Below are 23,866 nucleotides of genomic sequence, written 5' to 3' on the forward strand. Positions count from 1 at the left end.
TCTGTTTTCAGCTTAGGCACACACTTCTTGTGTGGCCTTGGATAAATCGCTCAATTTATCTTGTGTATCACTTCCTCATCTGTAATACTGAGGTAATACCACCCTACCTCACAGCGGTATTGTGAGGATAAAATCCTTTAATGATTGTGAGGTGCATGGTGATGGTGTTTACATGGTGATGGTAGCCATATAAGATTTTGATAAATACATGTATGTATGTATGTTTATATATATAGTGTGTGTGTATGTATGTGTGTGTGTATATATATATATCTATATATATTTCACACAGCCAAAAATGTTAGAAGAACATTATTAAAGTCAAGTGCTCAAAAGTTAGGAAATGCCAGTGTTAAGGTTGCCTGTGCAACCTTCATTTGGTCCTCTTGTGCCTATGCATTATGATACAGGCAGTAATTACATGATCAGTCTCCTCCCACCTACCTACTGGCTCCCAGTCCCCCATTTCCTTCTCTGACTCACAGTCGAAATATCTTTGCCCAGTCAGTCCCAACCACCTTGTACCAATCTACTCCCCATGTCTCTGTCCACAGGCCTGGTTGAATCAGGGAACATCTATCTCCACACTGCCTCAGCCTGAATGACTGACAGCACAGCAGAGACAATTTCTTTGTTGTCAGTTTAGGTGCCCTGACCCAGCACATTTCACAGCAGCCCAAAGCTGCAATTGCAAGGAAATCCCCTCGCTGTTGCATGCCTAGTGTGAACAGAATCTTCTGGGAGTTTTGCTGCTGAAATCTAGGAAGTTTCTCCTGAGCATGTGCTTATAATTTGGCCAAATTTAGGCAGCTTTTCACAGGGATAGTAAAAGGCACATCCCTGACACAAAGACTACCCCCAGTCAAATCTCAAATTCCTACTCCAATGCAAGGGAGTACAAGAGCTCTTGAAAGAAAAGATTACCAGAATTTTTCATCATTGGCAATTTTTTCCCATAGCCTCATTTTTGGAAATGGCTGAACCATTTTGGCTGAAATTTTCCACATATTCCAACCTGAAGCAGATACCTCACATGGAAAATTTCAGCCCAAACTGATTAAGTTAGGCAAAGTTAAAAGCATCTGAAAAGAGGATTTTATAATAGGAAATTATTAAGGCAACCATGCTACTAGCCTCACCGATGATAAATAAAATTAGACAAATGTTTGGGACATTTCTTTCACAATTAACTTTCAATTTGCCTAAAATAAAAGAATTTTTTCCAGAACTTCCTCAGAAGTTGGCAGTGCCAATTCTGAAGTGTTTCTCTCTACGAGGCAGAAGAATGTGGATGCACTTGTGCCCTGCAGCGTCTGACTAATAAAGGCAATTCAAAAAGGTCTTTTACTGGTTAGATAACAGCTACGATTCAGTGGTAAGGCCAATTATAATTATGGCCAGCTGGGACCCCTTGCAGGTATGTAAAGGGAACAAAGTAGAATGAATGTTATCTGACTTGAATGAGACAGGAAGGTTTCCTTTCTAGAGAAGCACTGTTGTTAGCTTCATAATTTATCAAGTGTTGAGTGTTCATTCTTTTTCCATAAACTGTAAAGATTAGCTGTGAATTTTCTGGCAGTGAGTTGATATGAACAAATTTAAAAAAACCACAGGAGAGTTCCAGGATATACAGATTCAGTACAAGTGCATTTTTCACACGTGGTTGTAAATTATACTTTAATCTGCTGAAACTAGAAGTTGTATTAGCTCATGGGACAATTTTCTATTCTTCAGTTGGCAGAAGCCATTATTAAGACTTAAAAGAAAATTGTGTGGGCTGGTGGTGGGTAGTAATATATCGAGGGCCAATACCAAGAGCAAATTATGACTTCCCTCCTGTGCCAGCTCATCTGCACTGGTCAGTGGGTGGAGGGCTCTGCACATCTGTTCCTTGGAGGTAATAAAGTGGACACCAACATGCCTATGTGCCCAGACCTGTGTAAGAATGGTGCTGACTCACTCACGCTCCCTGAATCAGGCACATTGTCCAAATCACAACAAATTCCCCAGGTTAATAATTTTGCAATCCTTTAGTTCTTCTCTCTCTATGTATATATTCCAAATTTTCTTAGAACTGTTCTGTGGTGCTCATCACTGTAATATCTGAATGCCTTGTGAACATCAATGGGTTTATAGTCACCACATCTTTATCAAGTTGGGAGTTATTACTATCCCTATTTCACACATTGGGTAAGTGAGGTACAAAGCGATTTAGGGACTTGCCCAAGGTCACACATGAAGTCTGTGTCAAAGCTGGGAATAGATCCAGATCTCCTGCTTCCCAGTCCAGTGCCATAACCATAAGACCACCTTTTTGAAACTCAAAAGAACCTTGTGTATTTACAGTTAAGTGTAATGCTAAGAATATTATCTGGTATTGCTTCTTGCAAAAGACAGTTGCAACTGCATGTGACTGCATATACCACACAGCATTTACTGTAGAGTTGCCTTTCCAAGTTTCCCTGTGTTTCTGTTAATGTGGCTGAATTCTTGTACTCATACAGCATGCTGTCTGATTTTAAAACTCTGTTTCCTTTTGAAAAAGGATTATGATGCAGAAAAGGGACCTGAGAAGCCAGACAAAAGCCAAACCTTTTCCACTGACAGTGCTCACGGAAGCCTTCCGAGGACTAGAAAAGTCTATGAATTCTACAGTGCCCCAATTGTCAAGTTCTGGTTTCATACGGTTGGTCATTGCAATAAGCATAACTAGATATTAATATTGCCTAAAGCATCTGTTAAACCTTTAACGGAATATATATATATATATATATATATATATATATATATATATATATATATATATATAAAAATAAAAGAATCACTTCACCTACCACTGAAATGCAGCCGCTCTTTGGGTGGAAGGTGGCTCCTGCCTGTATTTTTCATCCTCACAGTTAATTGTACGTGCAAATCTTAGCTCTGGGTTGGGAGAACCAGCAGGATGAGCTCATAACATTCGTTTGACTTTAGTGGGGTTCTGTGCAGCTGCAGCATTTTGCCTGCACATTGTAAATTTCAGGATTGGAGCCTTTGTGGGTTTTGAATGTGTGCTGCATATAACGTGGAAAAATAGTTTTTACCCTGTCTTCTCTTGAATATTTTGGCAATAAAGCAGAGAGACTTTTTTTTTTATTTTTAAAAAGCTGCAGCCAAAGCCGGGACTCTTGCACTAAGGGAGGGGAAAGAGTAAAATGAAGCCCAGTGGGGAGCCACCCCTCCCCAACTCCCTCCTGGACATAGATCTGTGCAGGGGAGACAAACCATCCACACACCTTGGGGGACCCTTCCCCTGACCATGTGGCCTTGGGGGACAACTGCAGAGAGCAGCCATCCAGAAATACCAGCCTGTAGGAACAGAAGCAGCCAAAGCCAAAACCTCTGGACATTCCAGTAAAAACTGTAGCATGTTTCCTGACTTTCTTTGCTCTGTGCCGATTAGCTAGGGTGACCAGATGTCCCATTTTTAAAGGGACAGTCCTGTTTTTGGGGACTTTTTCTTATATAGGCACCTATTACCCCCCACTCCCTGTCCTGTTTTTTCACAGTTCTGGTCACCCTATGATTAGCTGTAATATTATACCAATAAAATAAAAACCAGCAGGATCTTATTAAAGGGGAAAAGGCAAAATACCACATTTATTGTGAATACAGAAAGAATCATAGTAAGCAGTTAGTTATAGCTAGAACATTCCATTCAATCTCATATTTATTCACACGTTCAGTCATACACACACACACACAGGTTCTGCAAGGTTGTTATCATAGTTACCAGCCTTAGAGTTGCTCATGCCAAGCCACTGGCCAGGTGGCCTGGACATGAGGAGGGAGCAGGGCCTTGTCAGACGCTCATCTGATGCTCCTGGAAGTTGGTTTGCAGAATCAGACCCCAAAGTTCTCACTTTCTAGAGTCCGTTTTCTTCCTATGCCAGTCTATGGGAATTGCTTCATCATGCTGTTGCTGAATCAATCAGCAGATGGCACATTCCTGATGGCTCCGTGCTGCTAGATGTTATCTTGTTCTTTGGTTCTCCCATTCTTGAGGCTGTTGGGTGGATTCCAGTCTGCCCTCCGGGGGTCCTCTGGTTATTTCCACTTGACGCCTTCTTCAGCTGGTGGACACTGGATTCTTAGGCTGGTACCTCCCTGATCATTCAGTTATTATCCACACCAAGCATCCATCCACATACATCCTCTATCTCTATTTTAATTACAATTGTTAATACAACAAAAGGGCGGGGAGTCTCTGGGTGCTGTTTCTGTTGTTACAGAGTATTGTGTTGAAGAACAGATTCTGTCTTAGAATGTACTAACGCAATTAGCAGCTTGCAAGTTTTATACATAGAGGGAGAGAAACAGTGCCAAAAACCAAGAGACCTCTTAATTAGTAATACCCTGGAATTTAAACTATGGGGAATCAAACTCATTTGTGATTTTAATACAGAACTTCTTTAATATGATCCAACAGTTTGCACCAACCCTTCTCCTCCTTCACAGGTTATGTCTGCACTTGGGGCTAGTGGCGTGATTCCCAGCCCATGTAGACACAAGTTAGTGTGCTAAAAATATTTGTGGTAGCCATGGTAGCACAGGCAGTGGGCTAGCCACCCTGAGTAAAAACCCATGCATTTGTATGGCAGCTACTCTATTCTCTTTACTGTGCTAGCTCCAATGAGACCTTGTGTGCATATGCCTTCTCGTTCTCGAGCTGGGAATCGCACTCCCAGCTCCAAGAATAGACGTAGCCACAGTCTCCTCACCTCAGCTTCACTCCACAACTGCCCCATCTCCCCTGCCCTGTCCCCCTCATGTTTTTCCCTTTACTTTTCTTTCAGTTTAGCTGATCCCTTCATAACTAACAACCCTCCCCACACCCAAAAATAAAAAAGAAACGATCTCACAGAACTAACATGACATTTGCTGCCATCACATTGTTCACTCTGCTTTTGTGTTACACCCTTTCCCTCACTGTGCCTGTCTGGTCTATTTAGACAATATCAGCTCATTATTTCCTTGTTCTCCCCCATCATTCTGTCTGTATCCATCTGTTGTCTCTTGTCTTATACTAGGATTCTAAGCTTTTTGGAGTAGGGACTATCTTTTTGTTCTGTTTGTACAACACCTAAAGTAATGGGGTCCTAGTTCATGAGTGGAATTCCTAGCGGGGACGGTAATACAGATAATGAAAAATAATGATAATAAAGCTCTGGAGGACATTCCCCAGAAGGGCATAGCAATCTGAAGGGCTGACAGGAAATTTTTGGAATCAAGCGCTTGGTAGTGTCCCATTACTTTGACAAAATTTTGTTTAATTATATAGCACACTTGGTTTTCCTCCTGGCTGTGTTTCTGGTGAGTTTCTAATTTCTTTGTCACAGCTACCTATGCATATGAAATGTGTATTATGTGTTCTGCAGATGGCGTACTTGGCATTTCTCATGCTGTTCACTTACACTGTGTTGGTGAAGATGGAACCCAGGCCTAGTGTGCAAGAGTGGCTTGTGATTATCTACATTTTCACTACTGCCATTGAGAAAGTCAGGGAGGTGAGCTCTTCCTTTTCCACTCTCTCTACTCTACAAATCTCTAGAGGACAAATGATAAATAATGACTGTAGATTCTTAAATTCCTTTCCAAAGGTTTACCAGAAGAAATATGCCTGTCCTTTACTTTTCAGCTGTCCTAGTTAATTAAAAACTAGGGACTGTTTTTCCAAGAATAGGTGCCTAAACTTTGCCTCCTAAATCCCTATTTAGGTACCTAAGCCAGTGGGAACAATAGTTTGGCAGGAAACAGTTTTGAAATGTTTCATTTCAATTTTGACCTTTTTTAAAAAAACATCACCTTTAGTATACTTAGCTTAAATTTCAATACAAAAGGTCATTTCAAACTGGAAAATTTGATTTTTTTGTTTAAAAATGTTGCAATGAAACATTTTAATTATTCTGAAACTTAAGAAAAAAACCAAACACCTGTCCAGTCATGAGATTTATCGAAACCAACATTGTTATGTCAACAGTTTTTGTTTTGACAAATTGACATTTTTCGATGAAAACAGTGGTCAAAAAATTCCTGACCAGCTCTAATGGGAACTGGTAGGTGCCCAGCATGTTTGAAAATTAATCCACCTATTTAGATGACTAAATATGGAGGTAAGAGCCTAAATCAAGGCACCCATTTTTGAAAATCTTGGCTTAGGCCACTGGTTCATTGATAATGGAATATGGATTATACCTCTAGGTCACTGCTTTGATTGTGTCATTGACGGGAAGTTATTACCAATTAATAGCTGTTTGGTGATCTATTGTACGTAGAATACTTTGGAGGTCTCCTTCCAGTCTCTGTGGGGAAGAGTCCACGTAATAAAAATGAAAGTTGGTTGAAAATTTTCAAAATTTGAAACGAAGATTTTTTTTTTTTTACAGATTTTGATTTTTGAAAAAGCTAGGAAAGCATTCAAAATTAATTGCAATTGACTGATTAAACCAACTGGCCCCTCTGGTGGATGTCTCAGCTTAGAAGCCAAGTTTTGAATGAGCATGTAGTACTTTTTCTGCTAAGGAGGTAGATGAGGAAGCTTGCACTGCAGCTAGCTGTGCGGCATTATGTTCTGTGGAAACACTGACACATCTACAAACGTACTGTTAGGTGAAAAAACAACCTTACTGAAATTGGATCCTCTAAGCTAAGTACAATCCACATTCCAAAGCTATAGATGATGTTAGTGACAGAAACAGTGGCGTATTGTCCACATTACTTTATGGGATGAGACAAATAATCCAAAATTCTCTTCATCCAATTATTATAATACCTAAACAAACACACAAACAAACATAAATAAAATAAAAATAAGTACCATAAATATTTTTAATATGATGTTGGAATGCTTTACTTACTGTTAAAAGCGTAATGGATACCTTTAATTTTTTTTACCAATTTGAGACAATTCCTTGTAGTGAAAGTAGGGAATTCTGCTAGAACACCTTTATCTCTCAGAACAGAAGAAACTTTTGAATTGTGACCCCCTGCAAAAAGAGGAAGAGGACATTAAGGCTTTCAAAGGGAAGCCCAAATCTAGGGTAGAAAATGGAGTCTGGAACAGATGTGGAAGCTATATGACTGGATATGAGGTTAAAAATGACAAAAGGACACAAAAGTTTTATCTGATTTAAAAAAAAATCACAGTATGAAACACCAAGCATCTCAGAGGTCACAGTTGTGCTATGGCACATCTTGTTTGTGGGTTCAGGAACATGTCAATCAAGACTATTAAACAGGATATACAGGAGAATTTCTTAGTCCATGTTCCAGTTCTGGTCTACTGGAAAATTAACACTGTGTCTTACACATGCAACTGATTGATTCCTCAGGGCCTTGTTATGTTTGACTGTGCAGAAGTGTTTCCTCTAGATTGTATCAAGGAACTGTTACAGCCTTAGGGGCTGATCTTTAAAAATATTCATGTAAGTAACTACTCATGTGAGTAGTCCCACTGAGTTCAGTGGGGTTTCTCAATTACATGAAGTTACTCATATGAGTAAATTTTTGCAGGATCAGGGCCTAACGTTTCAAAATCTCTTTTATTTGCTCCTTATCAGTTTGATCGTCCATAGCAGTGCATAGCTGACCTCAATCGTGCAATGTGTAAAGGTCTTATTTATGGCCTTCCAAGGATTCCACTTCACACATTTGCTTAGTGAAGCTGAAAATCCCTTTGGGGCACCCTTACAGTTCAAGAAGCAAACATTTCAATCTCTACCTTCCCAGTTTCCAACATTCCCTTTTCAGGATTGGCATACAGAGATCTTACTTTGTATTTCAGATCTAAACTAAAACACATTAATTACTTTAATGTCAGCAGGGTTGGGCTGGTATTTTCCATGACTGTGGGGCTTTTGAAAGGGTTTCTGTAGGTCATGATCATTTCTCCTCCAAACAAACCCCATATTTGTTTACAAAAAATACACATGCTTAGCAACTGCATACCACTTGCTCTTTTCTGCTATGGAATATATTACTCAGTGAATGAATTAAGAAGCAGAATTCATTTCTCAATAGAGAGAACTAACCTATTTGGTGTGGCAAGGGGGGTTCTTGAGCACTACGACCATTACTATTTCATTTCAAATTCCAGCAATCATGGAATTGCAGAGCACTGACCTTGTGAACTTTCATTGTAAAAACTTGCCATAAATCAAATATTTCCATGTACCAGTTGATGGTTCAGACAGGGTGAGGGGCTGAAGGGTGAGGGTTTTACTGGCCTCCGTTATTTTTTTTCACTTTCTTTTTAGATATTTATTTCAGAGCCAGGAAAGTTCAGCCAAAAGGTGAAGGTGTGGATTTACGAGTACTGGAACTTCACTGATTCCATAGCTATCATCCTGTTTATGACTGGTTTTGGCTTACGCTGGGCTGATCCTCCTCTTCAAACAGCAGGGAGGCTAATTTACTGCTTGGATATAATATTTTGGTATGCACGGCTCCTTGACTTCTTTGCTGTAAATCAACATGCAGGCCCATATCTGATGATGATTGGGAAAATGGTGAGTATTTGACTGCAGGGTAGTATTTTTGCACTTATGACACCTAATATGATGGATGAGTGAAGTTCAGAAATGGACACAAAATGGAATGGTGGCCAGACTAGTGCTGGGCTAATAATTCAAAAGTATTTTACCAACAAGTTGTGCCTCTCTTTCTGATCATAAGTTGTCCATGATCGGAGCACAGTTTTTGCTAATTTGTTCATTATTTTAATTTATCCACAGAAGCCATTTTCTCTTGGTTCCTCAGAAAAAGGCTGCATTTTAGCTGAGCTTTCTGATCAACAGTGAGGAAAAAACAAACAAACAAAAATCCTCTCTAACTGTGACAGACAGTGACTTAGTACCTTAGGTAATTCCCCTAGCTCTTGGAAACTGACATGATTATTTTATGTTTAGATTCAAATAATTCTTTGTCTCATGTTTAGCAGGCAAAATTGCCCTGAGATCAAAGTTATTTTTTGCATCAGAATTGAGACTGAACTACTATATGCTCTTGAGAGAGATCTGTGGACTCCTGCTGTAATTTCCCTCAGTTATTGGGCAATGTCTTACTAATATTTTACATTTTGTCTCACATAATAATTATAGCACAGTGTTAGAAGGTGAAATTCTTTTCTCTGAGATTCATTGAGGAAGACCTCATGACTGAAATTCACCCTGGTCAGAGGACCAGCTGAAGGCCTGTGAACCATTCAAATCCCACTTACGCCCTCTAAGAAGGACTTGAGTGATGGGTAGGCCTCATACTGGCTCTCTGAGGTGGCATGAATTTCACCTCTAGTGGATAATACGGCCAAGCCAATTTATGGAAATAAAACCTGGACTTCCCTCTCCCCAAGAAATGATGATATTACATAAGAACATAAGAACGCCCATACTGGGTCAGACTAAAGGTCCATCTAGCCCAGTATCCTGTCTTCTGACTGTGGCCAATGCCAGGTGCTCTGGAGGGAATGAACAGAACAGGTAATTATCAAGTGATCCATCCCCTGTTGCCCATTCCCAGCTTCTGGCAGCAGAGGCTAGGGACTCCATCCTGGCTAATAGCCATTGATGGACCTACCCTCCATGAATTTATCTAGTTCTTTTTTTAACCCCTTCACAACATCTTCTGGCAAGGAGTTCCACAGGTTGATTGTGTGCTGTGTGAAGAAATATTTCCTTTTGTTTGTTTTAAATCAGCTGCATATTAATTTCATTTGGTGACCTCTAATTCTTGAATTATGAGAAGGAGTAAATAATACTTCCTTATTTACTTTCTCCAGTCTAGGGTTGTCAATTTTGATTGGCTGTATTCCTGAAGATTTCATCACATGACATAATCTATAATTAAAGATTAATTTTTAATTCCTGGAGACTCCAGGTCAATCCTGGAGGGTTGGCAACTGTATTCTCCATACCAGTCATGATTTTATAGATCTCTAACATATTCTGCTTTAGGTATCTCTTTTCCAAACTGAAAAGTCCAGTCTTATTAATCTTTCCTCATATGGAAGCAGTTCCAGACCCCTAATCATTTTTTTTGTCCTTTTCTGTACCTTTTCCAATTTCAATATATCTTTTTTGAGATGGTCCGATCACATCTGCGTGCAGTATTCAAGATTTATATGGAGGCAATATGATATTTTCTGTGTTATTTACTGTCTATCCCTTTCTTAATGATTCCCAACATTATGTTACCTTTTTTGGTTGGCTGCTGCATATTGAGTGGATGTTTTCAGGGGACTATCCACAATGACTCCAAGATCTCTTTCTTGAGTGGTAATAGCTCATTTAGACCCCATCATTTTATATGTGTAGTTGGGATTATGTTTTCCAATGTGCATTACTTTGCATTTATCAACATTAAATTTCATCTACCATTTTGTTGCCCCTTCACTCTGTTTTGTGTGATCCCTTTGTAATTCTTCGCAGTCTGCTTTAACTATTTTGAGAAGTTTTGTATCATCTGAAAATTTTGCCACCTCACTGGTTACCCCTTTTTCCAGATCGTTTCTGAATATGTTGAATAGGACTGGTCCCAGTACAGACTCCTGGGGACAGCACTGTTTACCTCTCTTCATTCTGAAAACTGACCATTTATTCCTATCCTTTGTTTACTATCTTTTAACCAGTCACTGTCCATGAGAGGATCTTTCCTCTTATCCCATGACAGCTTATTTTGCTTAAGAGCCTTTGGTGAGAGACCTTGTCAAAGGCTTTCTGAAAATCTAAGTACACTATATCCACAGGATCATACTTGTCAACATGCTTATTGACCCCCCTCAAAAATTCTAGTAAATTAGTGAGGCATGATTTCCCTTTACAAAACCATGTTGACTTTTCCCCAACATCTATGTGTCTAACATCATGTACATCTATGTGTCTAACAATTCTGTTCTTTACTATAAGTTTCAACCAGTTTGCCCGGTACCAAAGTCAGGCTTACTGGCCTGTAATTACCAGGATCACCTCTGGAGCCTTTTTAAAAAATTGATGTCACATTAGCTATCCTCCAGTCATCTGGTACAGAAGCTGATTTAAATGATAGGTTATGTACCACAGTTAGTAGTTCTGCAATTTCACATTTTAATTCCTTCAGAACTCTTGGGTGAATACCATCTGGTCCTGGTGATTTATTACTGTTTAGTTTATCACTTTGTTCCAAAACCTCCTCTAATGACACCTCAATCTGGGACAGTTCCTCATATTTGTCACTTAAAAAGAATGGCTCAGGTTTGGGAATCTCCCTCACATCCTCAGCCATGAAGACTGATGCAAATAATTCATTTAGTTTTCATATATTATTACTTAAATACATACATGTGAAAGCTCTGATTTGTACTCCCACTCAGAATGAATATCACTATTTTAATACAGCTATCTGTATTTCATTTTTCCATGCAGACAGCAAACATGTTCTATATTGTATTTATGATGGCAATAGTGTTGCTGAGTTTTGGGGTATCACGAAAGGCAATCCTTTCTCCAGAAGAGCCTCCCAGCTGGACTCTTGCACGAGATATTGTGTTCCAACCCTACTGGATGATGTTTGGTGAGGTCTATGCTGCAGAAATCGATGGTAAGTGATCTTGATGGGACTACTAATGTGCTTAAAGTTAAGTATGCGCTTAAGCGCTTTGCTGGATTTGGGCCATACAGTTTGGACCAACAATAAAGTCCATACTTTATTGCCAAGAAGGCCAATGGCATTTTGGGATGTATATGTAGGGGCATTGCCAGTAGATCGAGGGATGTGATCATTCCCCTCTATTAGACATTAGTGAGGCCTCATCTGGAGTACTGTGTCCAGTTTTGGGCCCCACACTATAAGAAGGATGTGGGAAAAATTGGAAAGAGTCCAGTGGAGGGCAACAAAAATGATTAGGGGACTGGAACACATGACTTATGAGGAGAGGCTGAGGGAACTGGGATTGTTTAGTCTGTGGAAGAGAAGAATGAGGGGGGATTTGATATTTGCTTTCAACTACCTGAAAGGGGGTTCCAAAGAGGATGGATCTAGACTGTTCTCAGTGGTAGCTGATGACAGAACAAGAAATAATGGTCTCAAGTTGCAGTGGGGGAAGTTTAGGTTGGATATTAGGAAAAACTTTTTCACTAGGAGGGTGGTGAAACACTGAAATGCGTTACTTAGGGAGGTGGTGGAATCTCCTTCCTTTGTGATTTTTAAGGTCAGGCTTGACAAAGCCCTGGCTGGGATGATTTAATTGGGGATGGGTCCTGCTTTGAGCAGGGGTTGGACTAGATGACCTCCTGAGGTCCCTTCCAACCCTGATATTCTATGATTCTATGATACTAACTCAAAGCATGTTGGTTTCAGTGTGCATCTAATGTTAACTGGCTATATCGTGCATTATCAGAAAGGAGAATAATCCCTTTAGGTTTCAGAGTAACAGCCGTGTTAGTCTGTATTCACAAAAAGAAAAGGAGTACTTGTGGCACCTTAGAGACTAACCAATTTATTTGAGCATGAGCTTTCGTGAGCTACAGCTCACTTCATCGGATGCATACCGTGGAAACTGCAGCAGACTTTATATACACACAGAGAATATGAAACAATACCTCCTCCCACCCCACTGTCCTGCTGGTAATAGCTTATCTAAAGTGATCATCAAGTTGGGCCATTTCCAGCACAAATCCAGGTTTTCTCACCCTCCACCCCCCCACACAAATTCACTCTTCTGCTGGTGATAGCCCATCCAAAGTGACAACTGAGTTCTATATTGTATTGTAAACTGAGTTGTCACTTTGGATGGGCTATCACCAGCAGGAGAGTGAATTTGTGTGGGGGGGTGGATGGTGAGAAAACCTGGATTTGTGCTGGAAATGGCCCAACTTGATGATCATGTATATAAAGTCTGCTGCAGTTTCCACGGTATGCATCCGATGAAGTGAGCTGTAGCTCACGAAAGCTCATGCTCAAATAAATTGGTTAGTCTCTAAGGTGCCACAAGTCCTCCTTTTCTTTTTGCAAATCCCTTTAGGGTCTTTGTTAAATCAGCTTTAGAGCCTATAAATTTAACCTTGTAAATGAAGTCACAAAGCCCATGACAGAGCACATGGGAGCTAGTGACAAAGCATTTTTCATTCAGGGGATCCTGCTTTGGAATGAATTTCTGGAGGAGATTAAGTCAATCCAAAATCTGACCACCTTGAATAAATACTGCAGAGCCTTTTCACCACAGCAAGAATTACACTCATAACATTGAAACCCCCATCTACCCAAACAGCCCCCCACAAAAATCAGTAAGAAACAAGTGTTTGTTGATTTGTGATTTGAAGAGGTCTAAGATTTTTCTTTAAAACAGAGGGAAAACTCCTCAGTTGGTATAAATTGGCACAGCTCCTCTAAAGTCACTAGGGTTTCCCTGCTTTACACCAGATAAGATCTGTCCTTCTACAGTGAAACACATATTAAATATTAACCTACCATGGCTATGCTGATTTATGTGGTAACTGTGGTTTTCATTTCCTTCCTGTGAAGCTTGTGAACTAAATGAAGACTGCCCTCCTGGGTCCTTCCTGACACCATTCCTCCAAGCTGTATACCTCTTTGTACAGTACATCATCATGGTCAACTTGCTGATTGCTTTCTTTAAGTAGGTACCAATGATACGTTGTTGCAAAACCAAACCAAACCAGTGGCTATGCTGCCAATATTTCTACAGGAGGCTCCAACAAAAGCCCCCCCATTAGCCTATGATAAACCCCGAACTTCCAGGGTGTATTTGTGCTTGTAGATAGGTGGAGGTTTCTGTCATTTGGTGTAGTCTAATCCACCCTAAATAAAAAATCCTGATCTTAATCATTATTTTTATGAATCATAGGGGGTGAATTTATCTCTGGCAACCTTTGCAGCCAGAGATGGAGAGTGCCATCAAAGACAGAGCAATCACACCAATTTCTCTTCCAGTTTGGTGGTGGAATTTTAATAAGAGGCTCCCTGGAGACCCCTCCATTGCACAGTTAGTTTTTTTTATTCTATAGTTTCAATATTTCAGTGGAGAAATTCTTTCAAATCTATTTCCAGCCATAGATTTTAAAAAAAATCAACTTGAAGAAATGCAGTGATTAGATTTCAAGGCAATTGAATGATCAACATCCATCTTTGTTTCCATTCCCAAACAGAAATTCCTGTGCGGAAATTGTGGCAAGGCATGGATTTCTTTTTCATATATAGCTGTGAAATTGCAGTGTGAATTATTTCTATATTTATATCTTCAATAGCAACGATGTGCTAAACCCAACAGTTCTGCAGTTTGGTTTCTTTCTCATGGGAGACAAATATTGGTTATCCTCAGTACAGATTTAGCTGTACATCTAATTATTCTCTCAGAAACAGAACTGGTGTTGTTATGATTCACTTCTGGGTCTTCGAGAGCCAGGTGTGACCGGGAAATTATAAATAGATTGAATTGAAAGCTGTGCCTCAAGACTGAAGGTCGCTTTCCAGAGCATTGGCTGTTGTTTTACAATACACTGTTGGATGTTTTTTCGGTGCCAAGTTTAGCAGTGTCACTGACCCCCAAAGAACCCTTTGCAGGAGAGCCTTTTGAACGGCTGCCTTCTGCTGTAGGGTGTTGGTGGAAGGAGACAGAGAGAGGGAAGTGGAGGAACTAGTACTGAAGAACAATTTCCATTTTGCAGCATTGTTTTGTTACAACCATTTCCCTGGCTGCCAGTCCTGATTCCTACGTTTAATCCAGTTCAGATATTCAGGCAATGTTGAATTCTTGAGACTATTTGACAGGGGAGGAGGGAACTTGAAACACTCTGGTTGAGATTTTCAAAGCCACCTCAGTGGGTTTGATGCACAATTCCCTTTAATTTTAATGGGAATTGGATATCTAGATCTGTGAGGCAGCTTTGAAAATGTCAGCCTCTGTGCGTTGTCTGCCTCTACCTGCTGCTGCTTTGTTAAATTAAAGTTGCTAAACTGATTTACCCCATTTTAGGATTGGGTGCTTTGTTTCAATAGTGCAGTGTATCTGGAGACAGGCATCTTTTGTTATTATGTGTTCCTCACATGAACCTCTCTCTTTTTCTCCCCTCTCTCTGTTTTACAGTAATGTTTATTATGATATGAAATCCATCTCAAACAATCTCTGGAAATACCATCGTTACCGCTACATCATGACGTATCACAAGAAGCCATGGCTGCCACCGCCTTTCATCATTCTGAGCCATATTGGCCACCTCATAAGCCACATCTACCACCATCGTCCCTCAAATGAGCTGGATCAAGAGGAAGGCGATGTTGGACTAAGTAAGCAGAGGGCAGGTTTTCCAGGCCTTCTGCTGGGGAGCCTACAGGAATAGGTGATCAGGGATGTTTTGCTAGCCTTCCATCACCTTGTTGGTGGGCTTGATAGTGAAAAGGATACTTGTTGAGGTTTGTACTGTAAGCCCTAATTTGGCTATCAGCCCAGACCAGTAAGGGGTTGTGTCACCACCAACCCTACAATTCTGGGTGGCTTAAATGCCATGTTGCTCTGCCTCACAGCCCTGATGCTAACAGCCCACATACAAGCATGTAGGTCACACCCTGGCTTCCACCATCCAGTTACTTTGTGCAGAGTGAGCCCAACACCACCCCAGTTCTGAATTTCTGCCATACCCTCTGCTGGTATGACAATTTGCTGAGGTTTCCAGAACTGTGAGTTACAGTGTTACCTGATTTCCCTGAGCAAGTGAGTGTTTTTGCTACTGCTAACGTTTGTGGGAACTTGTCAGCAAACTCTTAGGATTCTGCCAGTCCAAACCTTTCCTTTCAGACAACGATCAGTGAACCCCAATTCCCGAATCCCTCAGCGCTGACCAGTCCTCTCCTGGAACATTGACAGACATTACATTTGTTGCTCCTTTAAAGAGACAATATGCTGCAGCTTACTAATTTAATTGGGGTTTGACAAACAGCCTTATTTCAGTCACAGCATTGAAATGGTTTATAGTAAAAGTAAAGCAAGTTTATTTAACAAAAGGACATGGAAGTAAGTGATACCAAATATAAGGAATAAAGATAGACTGGGTTACAAGCAAACAAAAGTAAAAATACACTTATAAGATTAAAAATTAATTTCAGCAAGTTGCAATCTTTGCCTCACCTATATTTGGTTCCCAAAGACTGCAACCCTCTTGGTTGAAGGATGAAATGTTCTGTGGTTTCAAGAGCTCTGGACCCTTGAATCCCTCAAGTGAGAGAGAACTCAAATGTCTTTTTGCCCCATCATATCACCCCAAAGTTCATTGTCTCTGTTTCAAGGGCCAGGAAGTCTTCCTGGTATTCTTTCCTTCCTGTGAATATCCTATCTCCCTGCTGATTCATATGTGTTAGGGTAACCTCTGAGACCTTATCCACTCAGGGGTATGTTGGGATGGCTTCTGAGACCATATCCACTTGGTAGCCCCTGAGACTTTATCGTTTCCCAAGAACTCAGCTCGACTCCAGACTCATTGCTGAGGTTCGTTTATTAGCATACAGTCAAACTATATGGAGCTGATGAGACTCGTGTGGGGATGGGTACAGTGTAGACCACACATAGAGAGTACAAAATTATTAATCAGTTTATATACACATTCTGAAACAAACTGCCACATGTGCCTTCTATTCTACATAGTATCGCATGCTCTGTGACTGGCTCATTAGTTTCTGGGAAGCAATCTCTACCCAGATCATGAGCTGTTCATGCATCGCACATATGCCATCTCTTGCATATTGCTTATTGCCCTACTATCTCTTTTCTACTAGCTACATATTTTACATATTTACAAGGCTACTGTGAATTCATACTTTGTTCATTGTTGCACTTCCTTGCTCAGAATAAATCTACACTGAACACTTTTTTTTCTTTCATAGATATAACTTTTTCAGTTTAATCATATGTTTTTCTCTTTTTGTTTGTTTTTAAGGTGTATTACTCAGCAGCATATTCCCAGAACCACAATGGTGGCTATAAATTGTATACATATTAACAACAAACTTAATGTCTGCACTATGGTTTGGAGGCTAACCTCCTTTAGGATAGCTCACCATAGGTTACCTGTTTTTGCAATGCTGGTATAATCACCTCACTACTTTGTTTGGATATGAGTTGCATGATGGTTACCAGCTGTTCCAAAGTGCATTCTGCTAAACCCTGATTTTTATTTCTACTATTTCCTGAACCAAATGAATTTCAAGTTTATTACTGTATATACCACATGCAATAGCCTTGCACATATTATTACCCTGGTCAGCAGTTCTGGCTGTTAAGCTTTTAAGATCCAGGCTTAAGGGAGGATTCCCAAACTTGGCTATACTTTTAAAACATCCTTTTACCTATATTTCAGTTACATTATTTTAAAAAATGATAGGAGATAATGTTTGTATCACCACAGGAAATTAAGGTGTGAAACAGCACATGGGCCAATTAAAGTAACATTCCTCGCGTCCATACTGGAAGTAGTCCCCTTCATCCGCTACACACTACTGCCATTCCCAGTATACATAGTGTTTATTTCACCAACTTACCAGCATCTCATCTATACTGTGCAATTTGCAGACTGCTGCACCAGAGTGCTGTTCCACACGCCGGCAACTTTGTCCGTAAGACATTACACATGCACATGTAAATATGCCCCAGGTGCAAACAGAAATACAAGTCTGGGGCTTTGCAAATGTAGTCACTGTCAACAATTTAGGGCGAAGGGTAATCTAGTGAATATGGCACTGGACTGAGAACTCCTGGGTTCAATACCCAGTTGAGCCACAGACTTCCTGCATGATCTTAAACAAGTTGTTTAATTTCCCATCTGTAATATTGGGATAAAATGTCCCTACTTCACAGGATTGTACCTACATTCATAAATTTAAAAGCTGGACAGGGCCATTATGATCGTCTAGTTTGACCTCTGGCATAGTACAAGCCTCACCCAGTAAGACAATATTCAGTAAAAATCCATTAATGATTCAGGTCCTAAGATACTATATGATGAGGCCATATAAATACCTAAATAGGCAGAGATGTCCAGTAGTTAATAATGGTCAGGAATCTGTGCCTGATTCTTCAGGGAATGCAATTTCTGACCTGTGCACTTGACTTATTGTGCAGTGCTGTACACAGGTGGAGTTTTCCTTCTTGGCTGCTATAGCAATCAGGCAATGATGAGAAGAAGCATGACATTTGATGATCCCATCTCAGCGTGAGTAAATAAAAGCTGCTTTTCGATTTAAAGGAGCAATAAAATGGAACCATTCAAAAGATTTGGTTATGTAAGTGAACAATATAAGTAACAGGAAATTCCTGCCCAGCTAGTTTCCTGCCCACATCTAAAATATCCTCTTTAAATTAGATACCAATGTTGATGTTATTAGCTCCAGGATGCTCTATTCCATCGTAATGGACAACTTTATGCTTTTTGAAATACAGTGCATTGCAGTATGCATTCTTTATGCTTATAATGGGGTGATCACAAACACATCCCAGGTTATTGCTAATCTGTGCTTGCTGTGCTGAATATGCATTCCTAAAGATATCAGCCATGGTCAGAACTGATAACTGACTCTACATTCAAGATTAACTAGTCAGAGTTTAACCACTTCACTGCTAGTCGTTGTTTCAGCTCCTGTGCTGTGGAAGGAAGCCACATCATTCCTTTGAAGTAGTAATGTTCCTCTGGAATATTTGCATGTCATAAGTGAATATTTGCATGCCATAAGCTTGTTTGTAGGGCACAGAAAAGTAAAAGAGCTGTTTAGCTCACTTAAAGTTTCTTTGAATAGAGAGGCTATTGACTTGGCTTCACACATTTTTTCAGAAAAGCAGTTATTTCAGGTATTTGAATTTGCTTACAAAGCCAAAACTATATCCAAAACCGCTTGGCAAGATTTTTCTGCATCAAGTTAAAGTTCTGTAGGTGAGTGTCTACCCAGGACATAGGAAAACAGTGCCACCGAGTGGAAAATGAATGCATATACAAAGGCATGGTGAGTGGAATCAGCCAGGCAAGAGCAGAAAGGTCATGGGAAGGACCTATTAGATTACTGAGTACATTCCACTGCAAAGAAAGATGTAGTACTCCAATAGAGGATGTACCATGTATTACAAAGACACAATAAAATATTTTAACATCAACCTTTGCTAGCCATTACCTCACAGTTTCCACACAGTTACCACAGTGTAGTGGGAAACTCTGGTATCTCAAAAAGAAAAGGAGTACTTGTGGCATTGTAGAGACTAACAAATTTATTTGAGCATAAGCTGTCGCTCATGAAAGCTTATGCTCAAATAAATTGGTTAGTCTCTAAGGTGCCACAAGTACTCCTTTTCTTTTTGCGAATACAGACTAACACGGCTGTTACTCTGAAACCTATGGTATCTCAGACACCACTATGTGGACACAAATGCTGTCCATTGCAGTACAGCTGCTAAAGACAATGGCAAAAGGGAATTTGCAGACAGAGAGAAAGAAAATTAGTTCTATTTTTTTAAAGAAATTTTTGCCAAATGCATTGTGTGAATGGAGATAGTATAGTTCCCAAATCTGAGAATCCCAATACATGAAGAAACATATCTCTGGAGTGTTGAAATCCACTTTGAAGTTGCTGGAAAAAAATCCAAAGAAAAATGAATTTGGAAGAAGAAAACAGTGAAATATCCTGAAGAGAAATTCTCCAGAGACTGACTAATTGTTTGATACTGTTTACATGTCTTAGCAGTAGCTTAGACTTGACCAATTCTGTGAAAAAATCTTTTATTGGTCTACTGTAAGAATAGTCTCAAAGCATGCCAAGCTTGTTACATGTGTCTGGAGTTGTACATTTAAATATGTATTGCAATATCCCTTGGTTAATATTTGTATACATATGAATGTTTGAAAGCAATTAAGTGAAAAAGAACTCCATGACTACCTATCACACTGAATGTTTGAAAGAGCTCTGGTTGCTATAGCTGGCGTAAATTCTCTTTAGAAATGTTTTGAGACAAGGTAGAGCAGTCATATGAAAGAAGAGCCTCATAAGTAAGTCATATAGTGGAAAGTATTGGCTATTAGGTATAACTATATAAACATAATGCATGAAAATACTGGAGAGAAAATGTATCCCTAAGATCAGTTATTTGGCTGTGCGTTTTCAAATCTTTTTATAAAATGAGTCAACATGCAAGAGGGCTTATATCAGCTACCCTTTCTCTCCTTGGATTGAGAAAGATGCTATAAAGCACATAAGCATATATTTGGAGTGTACACACATCACCAGTCTCCATATATAAGCACAATTTCAAGAAACAAAAGGAAATATATTTTAACAAAAAGAAAAGGAGTACTTGTAGCACCTTAGAGACTAACCAATTTATTTGAGCATAAGCTTTCATGAGCTACAGCTCACTTCATCGGATGCATACTGTGGAAAGTGTAGAAGATCTTTTTATACACACAAAGCATGAAACAATACCTCCCCCCACCCCACTCTCCTGCTGGTAATAGCTTATCTAAAGTGATCACTCTCCTTACAATGTGTATGATAATCAAGTTGGGCCATTTCCAGCACAAGAGTGGGGTGGGGAGGGAGGTATTTTTTCATGCTTTGTGTGTATAAAAAGATCTTCTACACTTTGCACAGTATGCATCTGATGAAGTGAGCTGTAGCTCACGAAAGCTTATGCGCAAATAAATTGGTTAGTCTCCAAGGTGCCACAAGTACTCCTTTTCTTTTTGCAAATACAGACTAACACGACTGTAACTCTGAAACCTGCCATTATGCAAGGCACTATATTTTAACAGTTTCTTTCTTTTTTAGTAAAGCAGGACAAATGCATTTCTTTGTCGGTATGTTTGGTACCAGCTATCATCTTATTTGTTTAGAACTCTACCTGAGTGATGAGGAGTTAAAGAAACTTCATGAGTTTGAGGAGCAGTGTGTGGAGAGGTACTTCCATGAAAAGAATGAAAGCTTGAATTCCAGTGACAGTGAAAGGATCCGTGTGACATCAGAAAGGTATGAGGGATTTGCTGCTGCTGAAACCTACCTAGAATGGGATATCCATTGCAGTATAAAAGACTATCGGCTAACAATTGTTTTGAGTACAAAGTATGGTTGCTCCACTTTATGTGTGCAGGGAAAGAGGAAAGGGCTTATATAGCCCTTTCTCCCACCCTACATCCATAATGTATCCATTTAAACTAAGTGCAAAGTGTGGCTGGTTAATGCTTCTGGCAGAAATGCACTCCCACATGTGTGCAGTACATGAGCAGTTGAGGGTGTGGCTAGGGAATTGCACCATTTTACCTTTGCAAACTATGTACCACTAAGAGGATGGTAGCGGGGTGGAGCATATGCAACATGTTTTTATTTGCAGGCTTATTAATTACCAGTGATAAACATTCTCCTCACAGTGACCTCACATTCTCCTTACAGTGACCCTAGATGATGTATACCTATCATTCATGATATGGAGGCCTAATATCTACAGCCCGTATGGAATTACCTTTGTTATAGTTTCAGCTACACTTCCTCCCTCTAGTCATAATGTGTCAAAGGTGTGCTAGTTGGGACTTCCAAAAGCACGAGTGCTGGCCTAACTAAGCTTCCTCATTCCCCACTTTGTGTGAAAATCTCACACAAAGTGTCACCATTGAGCTGTTAGCATCAATTTGTTTTGCCTGGTGAAATGTAGCCCACTTAACACACTATCTACTCATGGACTTCATTTTCCATATACCAAACCAAAATGCGTACAACAAAATGAATGAATCTTATTAAAAAATGGCCGATAAAAAGATAGATTTGTCCATATAGCAAATTTCTATTATACCAGGAAGATCTGAGTTAATTGAAAACTGAACTGATAAACAATAGATCAGTTAAATTAAAATGTATTTAGCAGAATAGAAAGAATCCCTCTTAAAAGAATACTGCTTAGATGAATAACATTTTTGGATCACCAAGGTTTCTTTTGTAGCATGATTTCTGTTCAGCACAGCTGCTAGTTTAGATTCTTGGAGGTATACACTGCATCCTTTAGATACCATGCTGCTAATAGAATGCAGTTCCTCTTGTATACTGCCTACCGCTAGGTTAATTCCTTTGTACATTGATGGGATGACATATGGAGAGATTATATGATCTGATCTATCTATAGCTAGAACTAAGGAAATCGTTTAGTTAAAATTAACTTATTGAATCATTTCAGGTTGGGAACTTCTCACAATGTACATTAGGGGTTTGAAGGCCTTAAAATACTTTGCTTGACTGGCAGATGAATTCTACAGAGAAAGTAAAAGTTAACATTCAGATGTATAAAATATGACCAAGGTGGCAAATAGATCCTTTGAAAAAAGTTCTTTTCCTGCCAGGCTTTTATATGTAAGAAATGAAAAAAAGTAATCTGTAGTCCTGTGAGCCCTTTTAGAGTGTTTTTTTTTTTTTTTTTTTTTTTGCACAAGAAAGAAAGAGACCTCTGAAGACAGAAGGGCTCACAAACAATTTACCCATCCTTTCTGGTTCTCTCTTATTCTCCATGATCATTAACTTTGTGCCAGGGAGTGGTGGTTGATTTGAATGTGTTAATTATTAGAGGAGATTACTCCCAATGGAAAAGTCAGTGTAAAATTCATTTTAGGCTTTCTAGCTTTTAGCTCAATAGTTCTGAATGTAGATCATGAATCAGGTTAGTTTATTATCACATGGAGGTGTTTATGAAGATGGAAATCACGGTAGAAAAATAGGAGTGGATTGCTTAATTATAGAATGGTAAAGATTTCCTCTGTTTTAAAGTTTTCGTTCATCATTTGGAATAAAGAAATAAAATAATACAAAGATTTCTGCTTTATTAGTTTAATATGGGTTTGTTTTTCCCTAGAGTGGAGGAGATGTTTTTGCTGCTGAAGGAAGTGCATGAGAAGGTGTTCTACATCAAAGACTTTTTGCTTTCCCTGGACAGCCAGCTAGGACACCTGCAGGACCTCTCTGCCTTGACTGTCGATACCCTAAAAGTCGTTTCTGCTGTAGACACACTGCAGGTAGAAAAGGCCCTGCTGGCTGAGACAAAGCACCGAGCCTGTAGGAAACTGCCACATAGCTGGAATAATGCCATGTATTCAAAGACTTTGAGCAGTTTGGAATGTTTGAATGATAAGAATTACAACTACTACAGCATGCCTCCTTCCATTCTAAAGAGCTTGGCAAGAAGACAGTGGCGATCAGAGTGCCATAGCCACATTGTTGAAACTGAGGACTACAAGGAAATGAAGATAGCAAGCATCCAGATAAAGCAAGAAATAGAAAGTGACACGCTCACTTCTGGGGTATCCTCTGAGAATAAATCAACCCCTGGATACGGACAGTTCCTCTTGGTCCCTACTGGTCATCAGGGAGCTGCTTCCACTGAAGAGGTGCCCTCACACCACCCCAGTGAGGTAACCAGAGATGGTTATGTGAACTGGGGGTTCTCTGAAGGGGATGAAAAAGGAGTTTTATGCAGTGAGAAAAGGCAGAAATCATGCATTCATTCCTCCTGTAACAATGACTGCAACTGCACCCGTAGCACTCCACAGCATGTCCAGATAAAAGCGTCAAAATCCTTCTCTTACAACTCAGACAAATCAGGATATGCCAGTGACACCTCAGAGCCTGAGCCCATGTGCCAGCGCAACACCATCTTCTGGATCAACCCACTCAGGAGAGACTGGACTATCCACAAGAGCAGCAGCTTTCAGTCCCTCAAGGGAAAGAAAGTGGGGAAGACCTGCAAAACCAAAGGTAGAAATCTTATTTTACGATAGCATCTTTCACTGAGGTTTGGGGAACTGCACAGGGGGAATATTATTCATTTTAATAT

At 39.8% G+C, this 23,866-nt stretch overlaps 1 protein-coding gene across 1 annotated transcript in view; it reads left to right on the forward strand.

The window, feature by feature from the left end:
- The window catches only part of TRPM6 (transient receptor potential cation channel subfamily M member 6), a 108,483-nt gene that overhangs the window by 42,969 nt on the left and 41,648 nt on the right, over window positions 1–23,866 (forward strand). Inside the window, exons 16-23 of the mRNA XM_048851799.2 lie at window positions 2,546–2,686; window positions 5,418–5,546; window positions 8,295–8,546; window positions 11,436–11,610; window positions 13,534–13,648; window positions 15,116–15,315; window positions 20,892–21,024; window positions 22,889–23,787. Coding sequence (XP_048707756.2) covers window positions 2,546–2,686; window positions 5,418–5,546; window positions 8,295–8,546; window positions 11,436–11,610; window positions 13,534–13,648; window positions 15,116–15,315; window positions 20,892–21,024; window positions 22,889–23,787 — 2,044 coding nt within the window. The remainder of the gene's footprint in view (window positions 1–2,545; window positions 2,687–5,417; window positions 5,547–8,294; window positions 8,547–11,435; window positions 11,611–13,533; window positions 13,649–15,115; window positions 15,316–20,891; window positions 21,025–22,888; window positions 23,788–23,866) is intronic.

The sequence above is a fragment of the Caretta caretta genome, chromosome 5 (assembly GCF_965140235.1).
Source record: "Caretta caretta isolate rCarCar2 chromosome 5, rCarCar1.hap1, whole genome shotgun sequence".
Lineage (NCBI taxonomy): Eukaryota > Metazoa > Chordata > Testudines > Cheloniidae > Caretta > Caretta caretta.